General features: G+C 34.7%; 1 protein-coding gene across 4 annotated transcripts in view; it reads left to right on the top strand.

The window, feature by feature from the left end:
- The window catches only part of ATR (ATR checkpoint kinase), a 102,609-nt gene that overhangs the window by 69,880 nt on the left and 8,334 nt on the right, over positions 1-24,395 (top strand). For 2 of the 4 annotated variants that reach the window (XM_027091643.1, XM_027091644.1), the window contains 7 exons: positions 3,510-3,652; positions 14,789-14,886; positions 15,471-15,703; positions 16,641-16,775; positions 18,295-18,495; positions 19,860-20,003; positions 22,250-22,400. In XM_027091643.1, coding sequence (XP_026947444.1) covers positions 3,510-3,652; positions 14,789-14,886; positions 15,471-15,703; positions 16,641-16,775; positions 18,295-18,495; positions 19,860-20,003; positions 22,250-22,400 — 1,105 coding nt within the window. Of the gene's footprint in view, positions 1-3,509; positions 3,653-13,793; positions 13,908-14,788; positions 14,887-15,470; positions 15,704-16,640; positions 16,776-18,294; positions 18,496-19,859; positions 20,004-22,249; positions 22,401-24,395 lie in introns of those variants that run through there. The other 2 variants (XM_027091645.1, XM_027091646.1) reach the window with 2 other exon arrangements.

Raw genomic sequence — 24,395 nt, 5'->3', positions numbered from 1 at the left:
AAAACTCTATGAGGCCCAGCTGGAAACAGCTGCTAAGGAAAGAACAATCATGGGGGAACTATAAGAAGAACAATTTCCAGAAGGCAAATAGGCCCACTGATAGAAATCAACAATGTCAATCTTTTGGATTATAGAGCAGAAAAGAGTGGAGTGACAAGTATATTTTAGAGGGGCAAACTGAGGATAACCAGGATGTGTTTCAAGACTTATTATAAAGGTATAGAAATTAAGATGATGTTGTGTTCATGTAAGGCTAGGCAAATAACCAATAGAACAGAAGAGAGAACCCAGAAACAGATTCTAGGTGGTATTGTAGAGTTGAGAGAATGATCTTTTCCGTAAACATTGTTGTGTTATTTGGATAGCTTATGGGAGGAGAAATCAAACTTGATCCCTTCTTTACAACATAAACAAAAATAAACTTCAGGTAGATTGTAGATCTAAATGTGAAAGGCAAAATAATAAAGGTCCCAAAATAGAATATAGGAGAGTATCTTCAAACCTAGAGGTAGCTCAGGACATCTTAAACAGATCAAAAACAATAACTATAAAAGAAACGATTAATAAATTTGACTAACTTAAAATTATGAATTTCTGTTCATCAAAAGATACCATTGAGAATGTAAAGGCAAGAAGGACGGGAGGTGGGTAGGGGGGAATAGATGAAGAGGATTAAGAGGTATAAACTTTCAATTATTTAATAAATAAGTCATGGAGACATACAGCATAAAGAATATGGTCAATAATATTGTAATAACTTAGTATGGGGACAGGTGGTTACTAGACTTATCATGGTGATCATTTTATAGTGTATGCAAATGTCAAATCATTATGTAGTACACCTGAAACTAACATGATATTGTACATCAGCTTTTATTTTTTACTTAAAAAATAAAAATATATATTTATTAATAAATATTTTTTAAAAGAATGTAAAGGTAAGCAATAGATTACAAGATATTTGCAATACATAAATGGTGAGGCTTATATCCAGAATATAATAAGAACTCTTAAAAGTCAATAAGAAAAATACAGACAACTCAATTTTAAAATTGAATAGAAGACTTAACAGAGGGATATATATAAATGACCCCAAAAAAGAAAATATCTTCACTGTAGTAGACAGGAATAGATGCAAATTTAAAAAGTATTATGATGAAACTAATACAATATTATAAATCAACTGCCGTTCAGTTTAAAGAAAAGTATTATGAGCTAACACTATATACCTACAAGAATGGTTAAAATTTAAAAGATTGATATTTTCAAGTGTTAGCAAGGCTATAGAGCATTTAGACGCTCATACAGTGCTGCTGGAAGTATAAGTTATTACAATCATTTTGGAAAACAGTTTGGTGTTTTCTCCTAAAGGTGATAATACTGTGACAGCCACTTTATCAATGCTGAACACGTCTCCATGGAACATGTACAAAAATGTTTATACCAACGTTATTTGTAGATTTTAAACTGGAAGTAGAAATGTCAATCAATTATAGAATGGATAAACGAATTATAACATATCCCTATAATGGAATACTGTATGTATACCAATGAAAACCAACAACCAAAGTTACATCCAACAACTTGAATGGTTCTCCCAAACTTAATGTTGAAGGAAAAAAGTCATATGAAAAAATCATACATGTAGTATGATTCCATTTATATAAAGTTCAGAAATGAGCAAAACAAAATTCTTGTATCAGAAATGGAGATAGTGGTTGTTTTTAGTCCATATGCACTGCTATAACAAACATACCATATACTGGGTGGCTTAAGCAACATTTATTTCAAACAGTTCTGGAGGCTGAGAAGTCCAGAATTAAGGTGCTAGCAGATTCAGTCTGGTGAGGCCCTGCTTACATAGACAGCCATCTTCTCCTTATGACCTCACATGGCAGAAGAGGCAAGGGAGGGCCCTGGGGCCTCTTTTATAAGGGCACTAATCTTATTCATGAGGATTCCACACTTACGACCTAATCACCTCCCAAAGGCCCCACCTCCACATACCATCACATTGGGGATTAGGCTTCAACATATGAATTGGGTGAGGGGGGAGGGGGGACAACATACAAATATTTAATCTGTAGTAGTGGTTATTTGGGAGGAGAACAAAGGGAGTAGTGTTTGGGAGGGCGAAGGGGGAGGCTCATGTTTCTGGAGTTCTTATATAAGTGTGATCACTTTGTGATAATTGAGCAAGCTTTGCATATAAGATTTATCTTTCTGTATGTAGATTTTATTTTCTAAAATAAAATTTTAACTTAAACCAGGAAGGAAGGAGAGAGGGAGGGAGGAAGAAAGCAAAGGAAGGGAGATAGAAAGATGATGAAACCAGATTGAAAATATCTTTTTAGAAGCAATCTTAATTAGCATTTTCCTTCATTCCGTTTGCTTCTCCTTTGACTAGATGGGAAAAGCACACTGGGAGCCTCGTCCCTGTGGCCCGTTTTAGGCACATGAATCCAGCATCTGTTCCATATATCTAATCATGTCATTCTGTCCTCTATCCACAAGCAGGTTTGTATCTGTAAGGTTTTAGGATTAGATTTGGAGGAAACTTAACAATCTCATTTTAAGGTTCCTGGTCTAAACTGTGTTCTCAAATTTGCTTGAATTAAGAGTCGAGCTTTATTTAAAAATTTTTTTTTTACTCAGCTGTTCTATGTATTTTCCATCACATTTCAAGTAATATAGTTAAAAATTAATAAACCACACACAATATACAAATATAAGGGAAAGGGAGAGGAAATGACAAAGGCGACTGAGTAGGAGTGGCCAGAAAGGTAGGAGAAAACTTGGAACATTGTGGCCTCACAAAAGCAAAAGGAAGAAAGTGATTCAAAGAAGAAATGGCATGGACAACAGAAACATGCTGAAGAGAGGTTACTCACGTGAGATCAGAATTGGAAAGTATGTCTGTTTAAGTTGCTACTTTAGTGGAGTGGTGTCTACCTAACCAAAAAGAAATAGTTTGAGGAATGACAGTGAGTTGGAGAATTCTTTTCAAAAGCCTGATTATGAAGGAGTTGAGAGAGAGGGCAATAACTTGTAGATCTTAGAGAAAAATGATATGTGATTTCTTTTTTAAACCATATTTGAATGCCTTTAAAGTCCTGTCCTCTTCAGAGATTTGGTATTCTTCTTTCTCTGAGGTTTTTTTTTAAAACAATAAAAATATACCTGTACACACATACATGAAATACCTTAATCCATCTGAAAATTATTTTGATGTATCATATAAAGTGGCAATGTAAGTGGAGTGTTTTCCCTATATAGCAAATTAGCATGACATGTTGATCAGCGGGCAACCCACCAGAACCCACCAGCTATCCTGAGAAAACCTTTGTAAGAAAGTAGCTATTCCTTATTTACACCAGTCAGTCTGCCTTTGACTTTGCTCTGCCTAGATGTCGGTCTCATACTTTTGATCCCTAATTATCTATTTATACTTTACTTCCCAACATAGTGGGGGGTTTTATTAAGTGGATATTCTCTGTTATCTTTTACAGGATGTGACCTTGTTCCTGCCAGAGTGGGAGGATGGGCATTTCTACCTTGCCAAGTACTATGACAAATTGATGCCCATGGTCACAGACAACAAAATGGAAAAGCAGGGTGATCTCATTCGGTATATAGTCCTTCACTTTGGAAGGTGAGAGTGAGAACTGCATGTTTGCTGATTAAATATATCAAGGTGACTCTGTTGATGTTGAACTATTATCACAGATCTTAGCATATGTAGGATGTTTTCTGCTTTATGATTATCACCTTAGATAAGATATAAATTTTTTCTTTGTACAATTTTTTCCTTCCCTTTAAATAACAACTATTTTAATGGAATAAGTAATATATGCATTTTTTTTTAAATTCAGTAGTACCAAGAATATACAATGAAAATTAAGTGTCCTTCCCATTCTGGACCCTCATCCTCTGAGTCCCCTTCCCTAGAATTCCAGAAGGCCCTAAATCTAGTACATTTAATGGTTTTATTTAATTGCCTGTGGAATGTTTCCTTCCAGCCCATTCTCTAAGAAGTAGTATATATAAAAATGGTTTTGACATTAGACTTGTAGAAAGAGCTTATCGCTTAAACTAGGTAACAGGTGAAATGTAACTTAATTTCGTATATTAGTGTATTATAGTCAAATAGTGTATTGTCTCATGCCTACTGTTTATATTATCACAAATTATTAATTCCTAAGAAGTAATAATAACGTTCCACTCATTTTCTTGTCATACTCGTGGACCATTGCTTTACTGATGAATAACTTACTTCATACTAATAAATTTATTTAAAGTTGCCTATTATCAGGTATTTTGACTTCTCAGTTCAATATTTTCAGGAATCAAAGCAATGTATTTTTGTTCATCAGCAGTGTTAGGATTGCAAGATTTGGCCAAGCCTTTCTTCCCAAAATGGAATTCAATTTTTGTTTGCTTGTTTGTTTTTTTGTTGTTTGTTTGTTGGCCATGCCATATGGCTTGTGGGATCTCAATTCCCCAACCAGGGATTGAACCTGGGCCACGGCAGTGAAAGTCCGGAATCCTAACCTGTAGGCCACCAGGGAACTCCCTGGAATTCAAGTTTTATAAAATCCAAACCTAATTTAATTTTTTATTGATTATTAATGACTTGTTATTGAGGAAGAATTCCTGGCATATTGGCATTTTGAAATGGAAGCATAAGCAGAAGACAGTTATTAAATTCATTTTTCTTTTCTAAAATGAATAATACCTCTCATTTGCTCTTTAGTCTTGACATATATCATATGCATTGGTATACAGAATTTATTTAATACATTTCTTCTAAAACGAGTTATTTGGAGTCCTTGATATGCATAAAACTATTAGGTATAGTGTGAGATTTTTAAAAGTACAGTTTAAGAAAGTAAGACTATTTTAGAATATATTTTATCCATAGTAGTTAAAATAAAACATATGGATGCTTAAAGGAGTAAATAAGCTCAGCTATCGATGCTTTTCCTCTGAGTCATTGAATTACTGTGTTATTGCTAATTAAGCATTAGTGTTTGCCCTCAAGGAGCTACAGTCCAGTTGGGTAGAGAAACCTTAGCACACAAAATATTTAAATAATGATACATAGTAGAATGTGATCAAATATCAAAATAAGTGGTACAAATATTAGAAATATCTTTTTGATACTAGCAAGATACCAAAAATGAACCAAACAAGTCCAGGAGTCATGGATTTGGGGCAAATCTGAAGTCAAAACTCAAACCACTGGCTTCATGATATCAAAAGTATCTCTTTGCACTGCATTGCCAGAGAAGTTTGGTAGGCCTTGTGAAGAAGGTAGGATTTAAAAGGTAATTAAATTCAAGAAAGAGAGGACATTACAGGCATATCTCATTTTATTGAGCTTCACAGATACTGTGTTTTTTACAAATTGAAGTTTTGTGGCAACCCTGTGTTGAACAAGTCTATCAGTTCCATTTTTCCAACAGCATTTATTCACTTCAGGTCTCTGTATACTCACATTTTGGTAATTCTTGCAATATTTCAAACTTTTTCATTATTATTGTGTTTGTTATGGTGATCTGTGGTCAGTGATCTTTGATGTTAACTATTGTAATTGTTCTGGGGCACCATGAACTGCACCCATACAAGACAGCGAACTTATTCCATAAATGCTGTGTGTGTTCTGACTGCTCCACCAACTGGCCATTCCACCATCTCTTTTCTTCTCCTTGGGCCTCCCTATTCCCTGAGACAACAACATTGAAGTTAAGCCAATCAATAACCCTACAATGGTCTCTAAGTGTTCAAAGGAAGTGTTGAAAGGAAGAGTCACACATCTCTCACTTTAAATCAGAAGCTAGAGATGATTAAGCTTAGTGAGGAAGCCATGTCAAAAGCTGAGACAGGCAAAAAGCTAGGCCTCTTGTGCCAAAGAGTTAGCCAAGTTGTGAATGCAAAGGAAAAGTTCTTGAAGGAAATTAAAAGTGCTACTCCAGGGCTTCCCTGGTGGCGCAGTGGTTGAGAGTCTGCCTGCTGATGCAGGGGACGCGGGTTCGTGCCCCGGTCCAGGAGGATCCCACATGCCGCGGAGCAGCTGGGCCCGTGAGCCATGGCCACTGAGCCTGCGCATCCAGAGCCTGTGCTCCGCAACGGGAGAGACCACAGCAGCGAGAGGCCCGCGTACCACAAAAAAAAAAAAAAAAAAAAGTGCTACTCCAGTTAACACATGAATAATAACAAAGTGAAACAGCTTTATTGCTGATATGGAGAAAATTTTAGTAGTTTACAGAGATCAAATTGGACACCATATTTCCAAAGCCTAATCCAGAGCAAGGCCCTAACTTGCCTCAATTCTAAGAAGGCTGAAAGAGGTGAGAAAGCTGCAGAAAAAAAGTCTGAAGCTAGCAGACATTGGTTCATGAGGTTTAGGGAAAGAAACGGTCTCCATAACAGAAAAGTGCAAGGTGAAGCAACAAATGCTGATGTAGAAGCTGCAGCACATTATCCAGAAGATCTAGCTAAGATCATTAATGGTGGCTACACTAAACAACAGAATTTCGATGTAGACAAAACAGCCTTATATTGGAAGAAGATGCCATCTTTCATAGCTAGAGGAGAAGTCAATGCCTGGCTTCAAAGCTTCAAAGGACAGGCTGACTCTTATTAGGGCCTAATGCAGCTAGTGACTTACTACTCTGAAAATCCTAGAGCCCTAAGATTTATGCTAAGTCTATTTTGCCCGTGCTCTGTAAATGGAACCACAAAGCCTGGATGACACCACATCTGTTTACAACATGTTTTACTACATATTTTAAGCCCACGGTTGAGACCTACTGCTCAGAAACAAAGATTCCTTTCAAAATGTCAGTGCTCATTGACAATGCACTTGGTCACCCAAGAACTCTGATAGAGATGTATAGTGAGATTAATGTTGTTTTCATGCCTGCTAACACAGCATCCATTCTGCAGCCCATGAATCAAGGAGCAATTTCAACTTTCAAGTTTTATTGTTTAAGAAATACATTTTGTGATTGGAGTGATGTCAGCATTATGGCAGAGTGAAAAGCTACCTTTGTCTCACCCCATCAATCTACAACCAGTAAAACATCCACAGTACAACAATGGTACTTCCGCTCAACACACCAGCACACCGGAGAATCCACACATTGGTACATCTAAAGGTGGGTGTACTGAAACACATAGAGAAGTTGAAAGCAAGGGAACAGCAGGTGGTGCCTGCAAAACCCAGCCGTCCAGCCACAGCAACTGAGTCTGCAGCCCCAGAGAACCCAACAGTGGCAGAGGAGGGAGGTACACATGATTCTAGCCTCCTGGCCCCAGCAGCTCCTGTGGCCACGGGTAACTGGGAAACAGTGGCAGTGGGGCCTGAGACCCTGTCCCTCCAGCCACTGAGGCGCCAACAACTCCAGGTCCACTGTGGCAGAGCCCCACGAACCTTACAATACCAGACACAGCAGAGACGCCCATGCAACCTCAGCTCACCTCCCAACTCTCCTCATTCCCCTCGCCCCATGGCAGTGGAGCCTGCAATTCATGGGATCCCAGATGAGATGGCAGAGCCTACCATCTAGATGCACCAAGCAGCAACACCAGTGACAGTGGGAGAAGGAGCTACCATCGACTCCAGAGGCACAAGGTGTGATAATGAGGGCAGGGAGTCACACCTCTAACAGAGGAGGTGGAAGGTGGAAAGGGCCGACTCAAATAGAGCCAGAGGCACCTCAGGTAAAAGAAACCAAAAACCTATGCTATAGTGCCACCTACTGGAAAACAAAAGAAAGGCCTCTAATCTCAAACCTGCCCCTACTTCAGATGTACTGGCAGAGGAACAACTCATCTAGCACCATGAATAACCACAGTGACAGTACCACAAAAAGCAAATGATGATTTTCCAGGAACCAGACTTAAAGATGCAGAATATTGCAATTTGATAGAGAATTCAATATAGCTGTCATGAAGAAACCCAGTGAGCTGCAAGAAAACTTAGAAAAACAGTTCAGTGAGCTCAGGAATAAAATTAATGGACAGAAGGAGTACTTAACTAAGAGAGTGAAACTCTAAAAAAGAACCAAACAGAAATTCTCGAGTTGAAGACCTCAATAAATGAGATGAAGAGTACATTTAAAAGCATTGGAAATAGAGCAGACCATATGGAAGAGAGAATTAGCAAACTTGAAATGGTACAAGTAGGACAGGAAAGAGAAGATATTTTAAAAATGAGGAAATTCTAGAGAGCTATTCAACTCTTTTAGGAAGGGCAACATTAGGGTAATGAGTATACCCGAAGAGAAGAGAGAGAGAAGGGAGCAAAGCATTTATTTAAATAATAGCTGAGAACTTCCCAAACCTGGAGAAGAAACTGGGTATACAAGTTCATGAAGCTAAGAGAACACCTAATTACCTTCTCTAAGACAGATTGTATTAAAATTGTCAAAAGTCAATGACAAAGAAAGAATTTTAAAGGCAGCTAAGGAAAAAGGGATGGTAACCCACAAAGCTACCTCATTGGGCCATCAGATTTCTCAGCAGAAACTCTACAGACCAGGAGGAAGTGGAGTGACATTCTCAAAATACTGAAAGTCATCACTCAAGAATACTCTATCCAGCAAAGTTATCATTCAGATATGAAGGAGAAATACAGACTTTCCCAGACAACCAAAAGCCAAGAGAGTTAATCAGCATGAGACCTGCCTTACAAGAAATGTTGAAATGAGCTTTTCTACCAGAAACAAAATGGCAAAAAGTACACAAAACTTTGACTAAGGCGATAAGTAGACAGAATCAAAAGTTGCAAGTCTTTATCACAACAGGTTTTTAAACACTTTGTTATAGCGTAAAGGTTAAAGAGGGAAAATGTTGAAAAAATAAATATAGCTGCTTCAATTCAGTAACAAACTCACAACATAAAATGGGATAATTTGAGACAACAAAAATATAAAAGGGGAAGAGGAAAAGGATGGAACCTACATAGGTAAATGAAGGTAAGATCCTATCAGCAGAAAAAGGACTATTTTATCTATGAGAGATTTCATACAAACCCCATGGTAACCACAAAACATAAATATAGAGTAGAGACATGAAACATAAAAAAAGAGGAAACTACGAAAAACAGAAAACCTCCAAACCAAAATGGCAGACAGAAACACAAGGAAAAAACAAAACAAAACAAAACAGTGGATATATAGAGCAACCAGAAAACAAAAGCTAAACTGGCAGTGCTAAGTCCTCATCTGTCACCTAAAATGTAAACGGATTGAATTCACCAACCAAAAGACACAAAGTGGTTGGATGGGTTAAAAAAAACAAGACCCAACTATATGCTGCCTCCAGGAGCTCAGCTCTAAAGACAAACATAGGCTGAAAGTGAAGGAATTACCAAGAAAATGGAAATTAACAGCAACACAGTAATGGTAGGGGACTTTAACATCCCACTTGTGTCAGTGAATAGATCATCTGGAGAGAAATTCAAGGAAACAGCAGAACCAGATGGATTTGATAGATCTATACAGAACATTACATTCAAATGCAGCAGAATACATATTCTTCTCAAGTGTACGTGGAACTTTCTAAAGAACAAATCTCAATAAATTTAAAAAGATTGAAATCATATCAAGCATCTTTCCCAATCACAATGGTATGAAACTAGAAGTCAACTACAAGAAGAAAGGTAGAAAAATAACAAGTATATGGAGACTGAACAGCATGCTACTGAAGAGCTATTGGGTCAACAAAGAAATCAAAGAAGAAATTAAAAATTACCTGAAGACAAATGAAAATGAAAATATGACATACCAAAAAAATCTATGGGATGCAGCAAAAGCAGTACTAAGAGGGAACTTTATAGCAATACAGGCCTACCTCAAGAAACAAGAAAAATCTCAAACAATCTAACCTTACACCTAAAGGAAATAGAAAAAGAACAAACGATGCCCAAAGTCCATAGAAGGAAGGAAATAATAACAATCAGAGTGGAAATAAATGAAATAGAGACTAGAAAGACAGTAGATAAGATCAGTGAAAATAAGAGCTGGATCTCTAAAAAGATAAACAAAATTTACAAACCTTTATCTAGACTCACCAAGAAAAAAAGAGAGAAGGGTCTGATAAATAAAATCAGAAATAAAAGAGGAGAAATAACAACGGATACCACAGAAAAACAAAGGATTGTAAGAGAATATTATGAACAAATTGGACAACCTAGAAGAAATGGACAAATTCTTAGAACCATACACCCTTCCAAGACTGAATCATGAAGAAACAGAAGGACCAGACAGCTTCACAGTGCATTCTACCAAACATTCAAAGAAGATTTAATGCTCAAAGTCTGCCAAAAAATTGAAGAGGAAGGAACACTTCCTAACTCATTTTATGAGGCCAACATCACCCTGATACCAAAACCAAACAAAGACAACACACAAAAAAGAAAATTATAGGCCAATATCTCTGATGAACATAGACACCAAAATCCTCAATAAAATATTAGCCAACCAGCTGCTACAATGCATTAAAAGGATCATACACCATGATCAGTGGGATTTATTCCAGGGATGTAAGGATGATTCAACATACACAAATCAACCAACATGGTACACCACATTAACAAAATGAAGGATAAAAACCATATGATCATCTCAATAGATGTAGAAAAAGCATTTGAGAAGATTCAATATCCATTTTTGATAAAAAGTGTCAATAAAGTGGGTATAGTAGAAACATACCACAAATTAGTAAAGGCCATGTATGTCAAACCCACAGCTAACATCATAGTCAACCACGAAAAACTGAAAGCTATCCCTTTAAAATCAGGAACAAGACAAAGATGCCCCCTCTCACCACTCTTATTCAACATAGTATTGGAAGCCGTAGTCAGAGCAAATAGGCAAGAAAAAGAAATGAAAGCCATCTAAATTGTAAAGGAAAAAGTAAAATTGTCACTATTTGTGGATGACATGATTTTTTATATAGAAAAGCCTGAAGAATACACGAAAAAACTATTAGAAATAATAAACAAATACAGTAAAGTTGCAGGATACAAAATCAGTATACAAAAATCTGTTGCATTTCTATTATACATGCTAGCAGTGAGCTAGCAGAAAGAGAAATTAATAAAACAATCCCATTTACAATTGCAGTAATAAGAATAAAATACATAGCAGTGAATTTAACCAAGGAGGTGAAAGACCTGTACACTGAAAACTATAAGACATTGCTGAAAGAAATTGAAAAAGACACAAGTAAATGGAAAGATATTCCATGCTCATGGACTGGAAGAATTAACATTGTTAAAATGCCCATACCTAAAGCAACCTACAGATTCAGTGCAATTCCTATCAAAATCCCAAGGACATTTTTCACAGAAATACAACAAAAAATTCTAAAACTTATATGGAACCACAAAGGACCCCAAATAGGCAAAGCAAACCTAAGAAAAAAGAACAGGGGGCTTCCCTGGTGGCGCAGTGGTTGAGAGTCCACCTGCCGATGCATGGGACGCAGGTTCATGCCCTGGTCCGGGAAGATCCCACATGCTGTGGAGCAGCTGGGCCCGTGAGCCATGGTCGCTGAGCCTGTGCATCTGGAGCCTGTGCTTCACAACGGGAGGGGCCACAACAGTGAGAGGCCCACGTACCGTAAAAAAAAGAAAAAAAAAAGAACAAAGTTGGAGGTATCACATGCCCTGATTTCAAACTATATTACCAAGCTGTGGTAATCAAAATAGCATGGTACTGGCAGAAAATAGATACATAGATCAGTGGAACATAACTGAGAGACCAGAAAAACACCCAGGCTTCTATGGACAACTAACATTCAACAAAGCAGCAAAGAATATACAATGGAGAAAGAGTAGTCTCTTCAATAAATGATGTTAGGAAACTGGACATCCATGTGCAAAAAAAAAAAAAAATGAAACTAGACCACTATCTCATACCATACACAAAAATCAACTCAAAATGGATTAAAGACTTTAATGTAAGACCTGAAACCAGAAACCTCCTAGAAGAAAACCTAGGCAGTACGGTCTTTGACATCCACCTCAGTAATATCCCTCTGGATATGACTCCTTAGGCAAGGGAAACCAAAGCAAAAATAAACAAATGGGACTACATCACACTAAAACATTTCTGCACAACAAATGAAACCATCAACAAAATGAAAAGACAGCCTACCAAAAAGGAGAAGATATTTGCAAATGGTATATCCAATAAGGGGTTAATATCCAAAATATATGAGAATTCACACAACAACAACAAAAACCAACCCAATTAAAAAGTGGGCAGAGGAGCGGAATAGACATTTTTCCAAAAAAGACATTCAGATGGCCAGCAGACACATGAAAAGATGTTCAACATCATTAATTATTAGGGAAATGTAAAACAAAACCACAATGAGATATCATCTCACTCCTGTTAGAATGACAGTTATCAAAAAGGCAAGAGAAATAACAAGTGTTAGAGGATGTAGAGAAAAGGGAACCCTCCTACAGTGTTGGTGGGAATGTAAATTGGTGCAGCCACTGTGGAAACAGTATGGAGATTCCTCAAAAATTTAAGAATAGAACTAGCATATGATCCAGCTATTCCACTACTGGGTATTTATCCAAAGAATATGAAAACACTAATTTGAAAAGGTATGTGCACCCCTATGTCCATCGCAGCATTATTAAAATAGCCAGGATATGGAAACAACCAAAGTGCCCATCAACAGAAGAGTGGGCAAAGAAGTTGTGGTGTATACGCGTATACAAGAGAATACTACTCAGCCTTAAAAAAAGATGAAATCTTGCCATTGTGACAACATGGATGGACTTTGAGGGTATTATGCTAAGTGAGATAAGTCAAACAGAGAAAGACAAACACCGTATGATTTCATTCATATGTGGAATATAAAAAAACAAAGAAAAACAAAACAAATGAACAAACAAACCAAATAAAAACAAACAGGTAGATACAGAGTAGTGGTTACAGAGGGGAAGGGGAGAGTGAAATGGGTAAAGGGGATCAACCGTATGGTGATGGATGGGAACTAAATTTTTGGTATTGAGCATGCTATAAGGTATATAGAAGTAGAAATGTAACGTACACATGAAACTTTTATAACGTTATAAACCAGTGTTAACCTAAATAACATAAATAAATAATGAAAGTAAATTTTTTAAAAAAGAAATACATTTCGTATTGTAATAGCTGCCACAAGTAATAGCTGCCATAAATAGTGATTCCTCTGAAGGATCTGAGCAAAGTAAATTGAAAACTTTCTGGAAAGGGTTCACCATTCTAGATGCCATTAAGAACATTTGTGATTCTTGGGAAGATGTGAAAATATCAACGTTAACAGGAATTTGCAAGAAGTTGATTACAGTCCTCATGTATGACTTTGAGAGGTTCAAGACCACTGTGGAGGAAGGAACTGCAGATGTGGTGAAAGTAGCCAAGAGAACTAGAATTAGGAGTGGAATCTGAAGATGTGACTAAATTGCTGTAATCTCACGATAAAAACACAATAAAACGAATGAGGAGCTGCTTCTTATGGATGAAAGAAAGTGATTTCTTGAGATGGAATCTACTCTTGGTGAAGATGCTATGAACACTGTTGAAATGACAACAAAGGATTTAGAATCTCACCTAAACTTAGTTGATAAAGCAGTGGCAGGGTTTGAGAGGATTGACTGCAGTTTTGAAAGAAGTTTTCCTATGGGTACAATGCTATGAAACAGCATTGCACGCAACAGAGAAATCGTTCATGAAAGGAAGAGTCAGTCAGCGCAGCATACTTCATTGTTGTCTTATTTTAAGAAATCGCCACGGCCACCCAGCCTTCAGCAGCCCCCACCCTGATCAGTCAGCAGCCATCAACATCGAGGCAAGAGCCTCCGCCAGCAACAAGATTACAACTCGCTGAAGGCTCAGGTGATGATTAGCATTTTTTAGCAATAAAGTATTTTACAATTAAGGTATGTATATTGCTTTTTTTAGACATATGCTATTGCACACTTATTAGACTACAGTATAGTATAAACATGACTTTTATATGCATTGGGAAACCCAAAAATTCGTGTGACTCCCTTTATTGTGATATTCTCTTTATCGCAGTGGTCCAGTACCAAACCTGCAATATGTCCGAGGTATGCCTGTACTAACTTTTCACAGATTTGGCAGAGACACAGGGTTGAGTGGTTTGTTGAGAGGATGGTGAGGAAATTGAACTTGATGGAAGATGTATGTGGTGAATAGTGAGAGACTAAGATTGCAAAGTTATAAAGAAAAAGGGTTGTATATATTTGAATCCCGAGCAGAGTCATTCATATAGTCTTAATCTAAAGGTAAGTGATTGCTGTTTTTAAACGGGGGGGGTGTGATAAAGCTAGAATTTCAGAAATGGTAGCCTGGAATTTATTGAAGGGAAGAAATGTGGAATTAGGGAGACCAAGTTACTGTAATTTCCCAGAAATTGAGTGATTGGGCCTGACCTAGGCTTATGACCATGGAATACAAATAAAGGCACAGATCCTAAGGACAATTTAAAAGAAGTACTGACAGGAGTTTGACCAGGTCAAAACTTGAATTATTTTTGGTCAGTGTATTGATACTATAGAGGTTAGTGAGGAGTGAAGAAAGAAAAAAGTGGGGAGAGAGGAGTCAAAGATAATGTGTACTAGGAAGAAATACTGATGCTATAAAAATTTTTGTCAGAGGCCATATATTTCTCAAGTGGTAGTTTAAGTCTTTATATTTTATTCATATAATGTAAAAAAGAATACTACGTTAATATATTTTCTATGTAATTGCAGGTCTTTACAGTATGGAAATCAGTTCATATATCAATCAATGCCACGAATGTTATCACTATGGCTTGATTTTGGTGCTAAGGCATATGAATGGGAAAAAGGTATAATTTTTTGGTAAAATTTTTAAGGAACTGAGAAGAATTATGATTTATGTGAGAGCAAGAAACGAAATGTTAAAAAAGAGGAGAAAGACTAAGCATAGACTTTTTAAAGTAGTTGGAGTTGCAGGGCCTGGAAGTGTAAACCTGCTCGTTCCTTGGTAAACCTAACACATTTTGAAAAATATTAGTTTAAGCCAAATAATTTACGTTAAAAATTACAATGGATTGTGGCTTGTTCTGTTTGCTTCTAGTGAAAATATATGTATATGTATAGCTGATTCACTTTGTTATACAGCGGAAACTAACACACCGCTGTAAAGCAATTATACTCCAATAAAGATGTTAAATAAATAAAGTCTGTTTAAAAAATTTTAAAAAGAAACGGGCCTTGAGATTTTCAGTGGACTTAAATATTTTTTCCTACCTGGACAGAGAAAAGTATCTTTTCACAAATTGGCAAGTGATCTAGCTTTGGACCTGGGAATAACATATATCTTAAAGCAGTTTTTAAAACAAAATTTTTTTTCTGTGAAATTGATATACTTTTTTACTGCTATTTTTAACTTTGATTTTTTTTTTTCCAGCTGGCCGCTCTGATCGTGTACAAATGAGAAATGATTTAGCTAAGATAAACAAAGTTATCACAGAGCACACAAATCACTTAGCTCCATATCAATTTTTGACTGCCTTTTCACAATTAATCTCCCGAATTTGTCATTCTCATGATGAAGTTTTTGTTGTCTTGATGGAAATTATAGCCAAAGTGTTTCTGGCCTATCCTCAACAAGCAATGTGGATGATGACAGCTGTGTCAAAGGTGATATATTAATCACAATAGTGTCTTTTTCCATATTAATGCTAATATGTAGATACAAGTTCCAGGGTTTCTCTCTTATGTTAGATTTGTAGCAAGAAGATAAATTTTAAGTATTTTTAAAAAGAAACTATAGTACTATGTCTCATTATAAAATTTAGAAATATTTACTGTATCAAATGAAGTGACTAGTATGTTTAAGATTGAAGGATTTATCATGTGTTTTCTTTATGAAGTATAGTAAAGTGTTAGTGCTTGGTATAAAACGGTAACCTATTTTTTTTCCAAGTTTTTTAATCCAAAGTATCAGAACTATTAATACTAGAAAATTTTATTGCATTATTAATAGGAATGTACAAATTGGTAAATATATTGAATTAATAAATATTTTAGAGAATTTAGAAACTACAGAGAAATATAAAAAAGAAGATTAAAATTCACTGTTTATATCATTAATATTTTGATGTATTTTTGTATGTTTATTATCTATGCATATTTTAACACTAAATTTGGATTGCATAGATATGTAATTTCATATTTTTCACCTAAAATTGTTACCATAATCATGTTCCCATGTTAAATATTCATTGAAGAACCAATTTTTAAAATTTTATAAAATTCTATAATGGTTAGCCATCTATAATTTAACTGCTGTTGATCATTAAGGTTGTTTACTTTCTTTGCTGTTGCAAAACATCTAGACACATCTATATTTATTCTCATTTCTGATTATTCCTCCAAGATAGATCCTAAGAAGGGAATTCATCAGGTCGCAGGATAGCAGCATTTTTATGGCTATTGATAGTATTGCCAAATTGATTTCCAGGAAATTTCTATCACTGTAAACTTTCATCATGCATACTGTTTAAGTTGATTTTTGTCAATCAGAAGTTTTGTTATCTTTTAACAATTGCATTTAACTTTTTTTTTTTTATGACAGTCTTCTTATCCCATGCGTGTAAACAGATGCAAGGAAATCCTAAATAAAGCTATTCATATGAAAAAATCCTTAGAAAAGTTTGTTGGAGATGCAACTCGCCTAACAGATAAGCTTCTAGAATTGTGCAATAAATCGGTACTATCATAAATCTTACTACTTATAGACCAAGTTGGATGAAACTTTTATATGATTTCAGCTGGTTGTATTTCATTTGATTAATTATATTTAAATTCTCATATATGTTGGTATACACATATATCAAAAGTTATCAAATTGTATACTTTAAATACGTGCAGTTTACCTTAATAAAGCTGTTTTTTAAATTTCTAACATATGTCCCTCTCTCAAATATCCTCTAAATTTCTAAAAGTTCTTCTTAATGTAAATTCTTCTGAGAGTAAATTATCCATATTTATTAGAAGTTTTTTAAAATAGAGGATATGAAATATAAGAATATAAAATACTCAGTTAAAGTTCTCTCTGTGATTGTTTTCTGTCATATCTTTGAACTTTCAAAACTCATATACATTAACCTACATACATGATAGGAAAGAAGACTGGAGTTTTGGGTTTCATCCTTTCAGTAACATTTCATTGTCTACCAGGGAACAAGCACTGTGCCTAAGGGAAACAAAGATGAGTAAGACATGTTCTCCTGCCTCGAAGTGCTCACAGTCTCATAGGAAGCCACTCAGATGGTTATCATATACTGTATAACTACTTTTTTCAGTAGGTTTATGACTAGAGTATAGACATGCTTATAGGAATGAACTAGTATTCTACCCAAGGAATTGGAGGGGAAAAACTCCTTAAGAATGTGTAGGAAGGGTAAAAGTGGGGGTAGGGGTAATTATAAGGAGGGACAGACTCTATAAGGTAAATAACTTGACTTCCCCTTACAAATATTTACTCTATCATCTATTTACAGTTGAGAAGGTAGAGACTACCCTATTTCTCACCTTCCCTTCCAATAAACATCTTGAAAGAGTAATCTGTTTTTGCTATCTGCATTAATCCTGTTTGTCCCCTGACACTCTTGACATTATGAAAGATAGTGTTATGATAATGGCCAACATTTATTAAACACTGGCACTTTTCTAAGTGCTTTACTTGTACAAACTTCCAGTTCTCTATGTGAAACCTTTGTGGCCAACTACATTTAGAAATTCAGGATTTTTAGATTTTTAAAGGTAATGCAGTACATATACTTTTTATTAAGTATCATCACTAGGGGTAATCTGGTAGAGTATCCTGTAATCAGATACATAACTATTTCTTCAGTGAAACATATTAATCTTTGTAGTAAGTGAGACGTTCAGATATCTTTTTGCTGCCAAATGAGATTTGGTACAAAAAAAAAAAGTTTGATTTACAGAGCTCTTTGGAATTTGTAATGTGTGATAACAAATTGTAGGCCGCTATTACCCACCTTAGTCATTAAACATCGTATAATGTAGGTACTATTTATTGATAAGTAAAAGAGTACAGAGAGGTTTAAATGAGGTGATGTATTTTTAAAAATTAGAAAAGTACAGACTGCTGAGCCATTGTAATTAAGCTATTATAGAAGTGAAATTTTTGTTTCGAGTAAAAGTAAGCATTCTATAATTCAAGGTAAACAGAGAAATTAAAATGTACTATTTTTCCCCCCCAGGTGGATGGAAGTAGTTCCACGCTGAGCATGAGCACTCATTTTAAAATGCTTAAAAAGCTGGTAGAAGAAGCAACATTTAGTGAAATCCTCATTCCTTTACAATCAGTCATGATACCCACTCTTCCATCAGTTCCGGGTGCCCATGCTAACCATGAGCCATTTCCTGGGCATTGGGCCTATATTGCAGGCTTTGATGATACGGTAAACTGCAATTTTATATAACTGTAACTATGCTTTTAAAATTAAGTTGAAATGTCAGATTAAGTTTAAAAGTGTTTTTCTCAGAGACTAAGTGGATTTTATTTGCAAAGAAAAAATGATTGGAAATACAGAAAAGTAAAACTATATAGTGATGGGACAAAATTAAGTAATAAAAATCTCATGTTCAACCTAGTATTTTGATTTTTTCAGATGTTCATATTGTTTTAATATGACTAAAATCTTTATTTTTTCCATAATTTGATTTTTCCATATTCATCTTTGTCCTAAAAATGGGGAACAGAAAGAGAACGAAATACAATTTTTGTTTGTAATTTGTATTTTGGGAGGAAGTGAATTTCAGCTAGGAAGAGCTTGATTCTTTTTTTGTTGCTGTTGTTACTATCTTAAAGAAATGGTACCAGAGCACTTCTGAGTAAATACTTTTGAAAACTCTGTATTTATTCCAGTACTTCTGTGGCTCAAAACATTTGTTTAACTGCTTCAGACCAATTAATAAGCCACATAATAAAATTATTCTCGTTACTTATAGTCATGCTTTGTTTTTAACTTAATATTATTCAACTTATTTACTTACATCTTTAGTTGGACATGATTTTGGAGGCATTTCTTTTGTCAAAAATAAAATTACTTTCCATTGATAAACATTTCTTACCATTAAAGAAATTTAAAAACCATCTTAGGTTCTGCAGAAAAGTCCTAAGAAAATGTTTCAAAAATCTTTTAAACATTACGGCTGCTTTAAGAGGCTGCCTAAATTTGAATGTGTATGTATTTACTTACACTGCTGACAGAGTAATCCTGATTTTTTTTTTATAAATTTATTTATTTATTTGTTTGTTTTTATTTTTGGCTGTGTTGGGTCTTTGTTGAGGTGCGCGGGCTTCTCATTGTCGTGGCTTCTCTTGTTGCAGAGCACGGGCTCTTGGCGCGCGGGCTTCAATACTTGTGGCACATGGGCTCTAGAGCGCAGGCTCAGTATTTGTGGCGCACGGGCTTAGTTGCTCCATGGCATGTGGAATTTTCCCAGGCCAGGGATCGAACCTGTGTCCCTTGCATTGGCAGGAGGATTCTAAACCACTGTGCCACCAGGGAAGCCCCAGACAGAGTAATCCTTTTACTTCAATAGCCATTTCTAATGGGTGAAAATGTGTCTCTATTTATGTCCAACCATTCTTTTCATAGATCATAATTAAGATAAATTATTAAAATAATAAATTTGCTACATAATATAGGTTATTATATTTTCCTTTTTATTGTGTTAGGTAACACAATATTTATAATACACATAGAAGTTTAAACAAAGAATTTTGACCTTTATTTATATATAACTCATCATCTTTTAGGTAGAAATTCTTGCTTCTCTTCAGAAACCAAAGAAGATCTCTTTAAAAGGATCTGATGGGAAGTTCTACATTATGATGTGTAAGCCAAAAGATGACTTGAGAAAGGATTGTAGACTAATGGAATTCAATTCCTTGATTAATAAGGTTTGGATATAGTTTGCTTTTATTTTAGAATTGCCATAATTACTATCAATGAGATATGGGCAAATAGATCTCTCTTAAAAAGAGGAAATGAAGTACACTGCCTTTTTCATTTTCACTTAATTTGTTTTATTGGGATAAAATATACATAACATAAAATTTATCATCTTAACCTTTTTAAGTGTTCAGTTCAATTCAGTGGCATTAAGTACATTCACACTGTTGTGCAACCATCCCTCTCCAGAACTTTTTCATCTTCTCAAACTGAAACTGTATATCTGTTAAACAGTAACTCCCTATTCCCCTTCCCCCCAGGCTCTGGTAACCACCATTCTACTTTCTGTCTCTATGAATTTGACTACTCTAGATACCTTGTATAAGTGGAGTCATACAGTATTCGTATTTTACTGGCTTTCTTCACTTAGCATTATGTCTTCAAGGTTCATCCATGTTATAGCACATCAGAATTTCTTTCCTTTACAAGGTTGGATGATAGACAGTTGCATGTGTATACCAATTTTGTTTATCCATTCACCCATCAGTGGATATGTGGGTTGCTTCCACTTTTTGGCTATTGTGAATATTGCTGCTATGAAGATAAGTGTACAGATAACTGTTCAAGTCCCTGCTTTCAATCTTTTGGATATGTGCCCTGAAGTGGAATTGCTGGTTTCACTTAATTTTTAAAAAATAAGATACTTTTTGTTATATTGAGAAAAATGTATAAGACATATTAACAAAGGAAAATATTTTCTATTTAATGTTTAAATTATCTATAATATACTTTTTCTATCAGATTTATTTATGTTTTATATTTTGATGCCAGAAAAAAAAATGTTAGGTTCTGTTTTTACCAACACACTTTTTAGAGGTGATCATTAGTATTTTTTTCAGTTCTGTTGGTAAGTGCTTGATTTCTATCTCAGAGATGATATGAGAAATCTCACTAAAGGGTTATTATAAATGTATAGTCTTAGGGGTTTTGAATTATTCTCTAGCCAGATATTTATAAGTGCATAGCATCTGTTTTTCCATTGGTAAAAAATTAAACCATACTGTGAAAACTTTATTGTTTTCCTATAAGCTCTTTGTTCTGCCTCTCTATCCCCTTCCTGCATTTTACTGGTACCTCTTTTATTAACAGGAAAAAGTTATGGACCTTTAACATAGAAAATAAATAGCAGCAGATGAGTTCATTTTTTAAAAAGGAGAATTATGGTTTGTGCTTAGTTTAACCAAAAGTAATTTAAAAATTAATACCACAATAAAAACCCATTTCATAGGTATTAAGGGAAAGAATATTTTTATTTAAAATGTTGTTTGGTAAATTGGTAACTTAATTCCCAAAGCTCCCAGAGTGTTTTTCTAGTTGGGAGTATCAAGTGGCCTGGCTTTAATTTATAAATTTATCTTAATCAGCCTTGTTACCAATTAAGTTGTTTCATTACCTTTCCCCCACATTAACATGGTCAAATAAAATAGCCTGATTGTGAAAAACTCGTCTCATTACGTTGGTCTAGGAGGCCATATACTGATCTTTACATGTGATTCTCATGCCATACTATTTGGCTGACATTTATGTAGGCTATCTATTCCTAAAGTTTAAAATGTATTTTTGGTCAGTGATTGTGCTTTAAAATTTGACAGGTTACAATTATAGATGTGTGCTTAGTTTGTTTATTTCATACATTTCCAGAATTAAACAAAATACTGTTTATCCTTACCTAGTATATTTCAGGATTAATCAGATGAGATGTGTAAAGCTTTCTTCTGCTAGGAGATCATTTTTCAAATGAAGCTATAATATTAAACTGTAAGAATAAGATATATGTTTTGGGGATATCATAAGACTCATACTTTTCTGTTCATGCATTGTTTTAGATAAAATTAAACAGCATTCCCTGCGCCCAAGGACTTACTATTTCAGTAATATCTTAGAAGCAATTTTTAAAGAGTATTTTGTCATTGTTAAATATATAACTATAACATTTTTGAACCCAGTATTGTTGTCACATTAGTACTGAATAATTAAAAGAACTTACCCAAGGCATTTTTAATGATTTGGAAATAAATTAAGGATATTGTCCCAGTAGTTTCCTGCTCTACCTTTCTGAAGAATTATTCATCTATACTACATAATAAGCTTTTATGGACATTATTTTGCTATGAAATGAACAATCTTTAGATAGGTTTGATATAACATTTAGAAATTTTTAACTTTTAAGTTTATGTGTGTTTTTTTTTTTTAGTGCTTAAGAAAAGATGCTGAGTCTCGTAGAAGAGAACTTCATATTAGAACATATGCAGTTATTCCACTGAATGATGAATGTGGGATTATTGAATGGGTTAACAACACTGCTGGCTTGAGACCTATTCTGACCAAACTGTATAAGGAAAAGGGTACTAAAATTAATTCTTACAATATAAGTATGTAATATGGGTATAATAGCTGCTAACATATAATATAGGTATAATGGTTATTATCATTGTACATTTTGGGGGTATAAGCCATAGTAAAATTTCTTGGTACTATTGATACATACAGAAGTTGTTAAGTGATTTCTTCTTTCCTTCCTTGCGTTTTAATTCTTTCTCTATCTTTATCCCAAAAGAATTTGAGGTAGCTTACAAAAATGTATATGAAAATGTGTTTTTCTAGGAGTTACTGGTTAGCAATTCTGAAACTACTTTTGTGTAAACTAGACTTCAGCAAATAAGTAAGTACATTGTGGCTAATGAGAGCTAGTTTTTCATATTAGAGAAAGAAAAAGAAAGGGAAAGCTAGAATGAAACCGAAAGTGTTAGATTAGAGTTAGAGTCTCCCACTGGCCAAACCTGGGATAACTTGAGCACCAAAATAAATAATAATAGTATTAGATTATAACTCATGGAATAAAATAGACAGGAGTCCACACTTATGTAAACAAATACTTGAATTAATAAATAAATAAGTAGGAAGGTAGGAACAAGTTCTTCCTTAGAGTAGAATTACAATGAATTAATGTAGAAGAGATGATGAAAACAGAAAATTGCCAGTTAGTAAATATCACAGTAATAATTGTTGCAGACAGTGATTAGCAATGACTGCTGAAATTCGTTGGCAAAAGTATGATGGAAAATAGGTTATTTGCAGAGTCTCAAAGTATCTCTCCACCAGATACTTACTAATTACAAAGGGGAAAAAGTAGTAACTTTACAATGAAGAAACAAAAATATAACAGGTCAAAACTCCTTAAAAATTTCATGGTAATGGAAGACAAAAACAGAAATTTCCCAGATTCGAGGACATTAAGGAGACATGACAACTGAATGCAGTAAGGGATCCTGAATTGGATCCTGACCCAGAAAAAGGATGTTAGTGGGACAGTTGAATAAAGTCTGAAAGTTAGTTAATAATACTATGAAAAAATAATTTCTTGGTTTAGGTAATTGTATTCTGTTATGAAAGAGATGAACACTGACAAAATCTGGGTGATGAATATATGGGAAATCTGTATATTTTTTGCAATTTTTTGTAAGACTAAAATTATTTCAAAATAAAAAGTTTTAAAAATGTTTATGATAAAAAAAATGTTTATGATGCAATACATTAAAAACAAATAGATCAAGTTACTAGAGTAAAGTAAAAAATATTAGTTCCCTAGGACTGCCATAACACATGATCACAAACTGTTCACAAACAACAGAAATTTACTCTCTCACAGTTGTGGAGACAAGGAGTCTAAAATCACTGTGTCAGTAGGGCCACAATATCTCTCAAGGCCAAAGGGGAGAATCCTTTCTATGCCTTTCTGTAAGTTTCTGGTGTTGCCAGCAATCTTTGACATTCCTTGGCTGTAGATGCTTCACTCCATTCTCTGCCTCTGTCATCACACAGCATTCTCCCTAAGTCTGTATGTCCCTGTTTTCTCTTATAAAAATATCAGTCATACTATATTAAGGGCTCACCGTAATGACCTCGTCTTAACCTGATTACATGGGCAAAGACCTTATTTTCAAATAAGGTCACATTCACAGGTACAAGGGTTATTTTTTTGACGGATACAATCAACCCATAGCATTAAGTAATATTGATAAATTATTATGGGTATTATGCTAAGTATTTTGTATATATCATTTTTTTATTATTAACAAGCCTAATTATCACTATTTTTGGACAGTGAAGTAACTTAATCCAAGTTACTAATATGTTGTAGAGCTGAAGTTCAAGCACACTTGAATCTGATTTCAAGGAACTTGCTATTGACTATTTTATTTAAAGATGAAATATTATATAAGTGTTAGTTATTGCTATTGGATTTTTAAAAATATATATATTTTTTCCATCCTATCATGAACATAGTTGAACTGTGCAACATTTGAGGCTAAAAATCTCTAATCTCAAAACTTGTCTAT

This window comes from Aethalodelphis obliquidens, unplaced genomic scaffold (genome assembly GCF_003676395.1).
Source record: "Aethalodelphis obliquidens isolate GAN/ISIS:26980383/991018 unplaced genomic scaffold, ASM367639v1 scaffold72, whole genome shotgun sequence".
In the NCBI taxonomy this organism is placed as follows: domain Eukaryota; kingdom Metazoa; phylum Chordata; class Mammalia; order Artiodactyla; family Delphinidae; genus Aethalodelphis; species Aethalodelphis obliquidens.
Note: the sequence above shows the minus strand (reverse complement) of the source record. Positions and strands in the feature narration are given on the sequence as shown.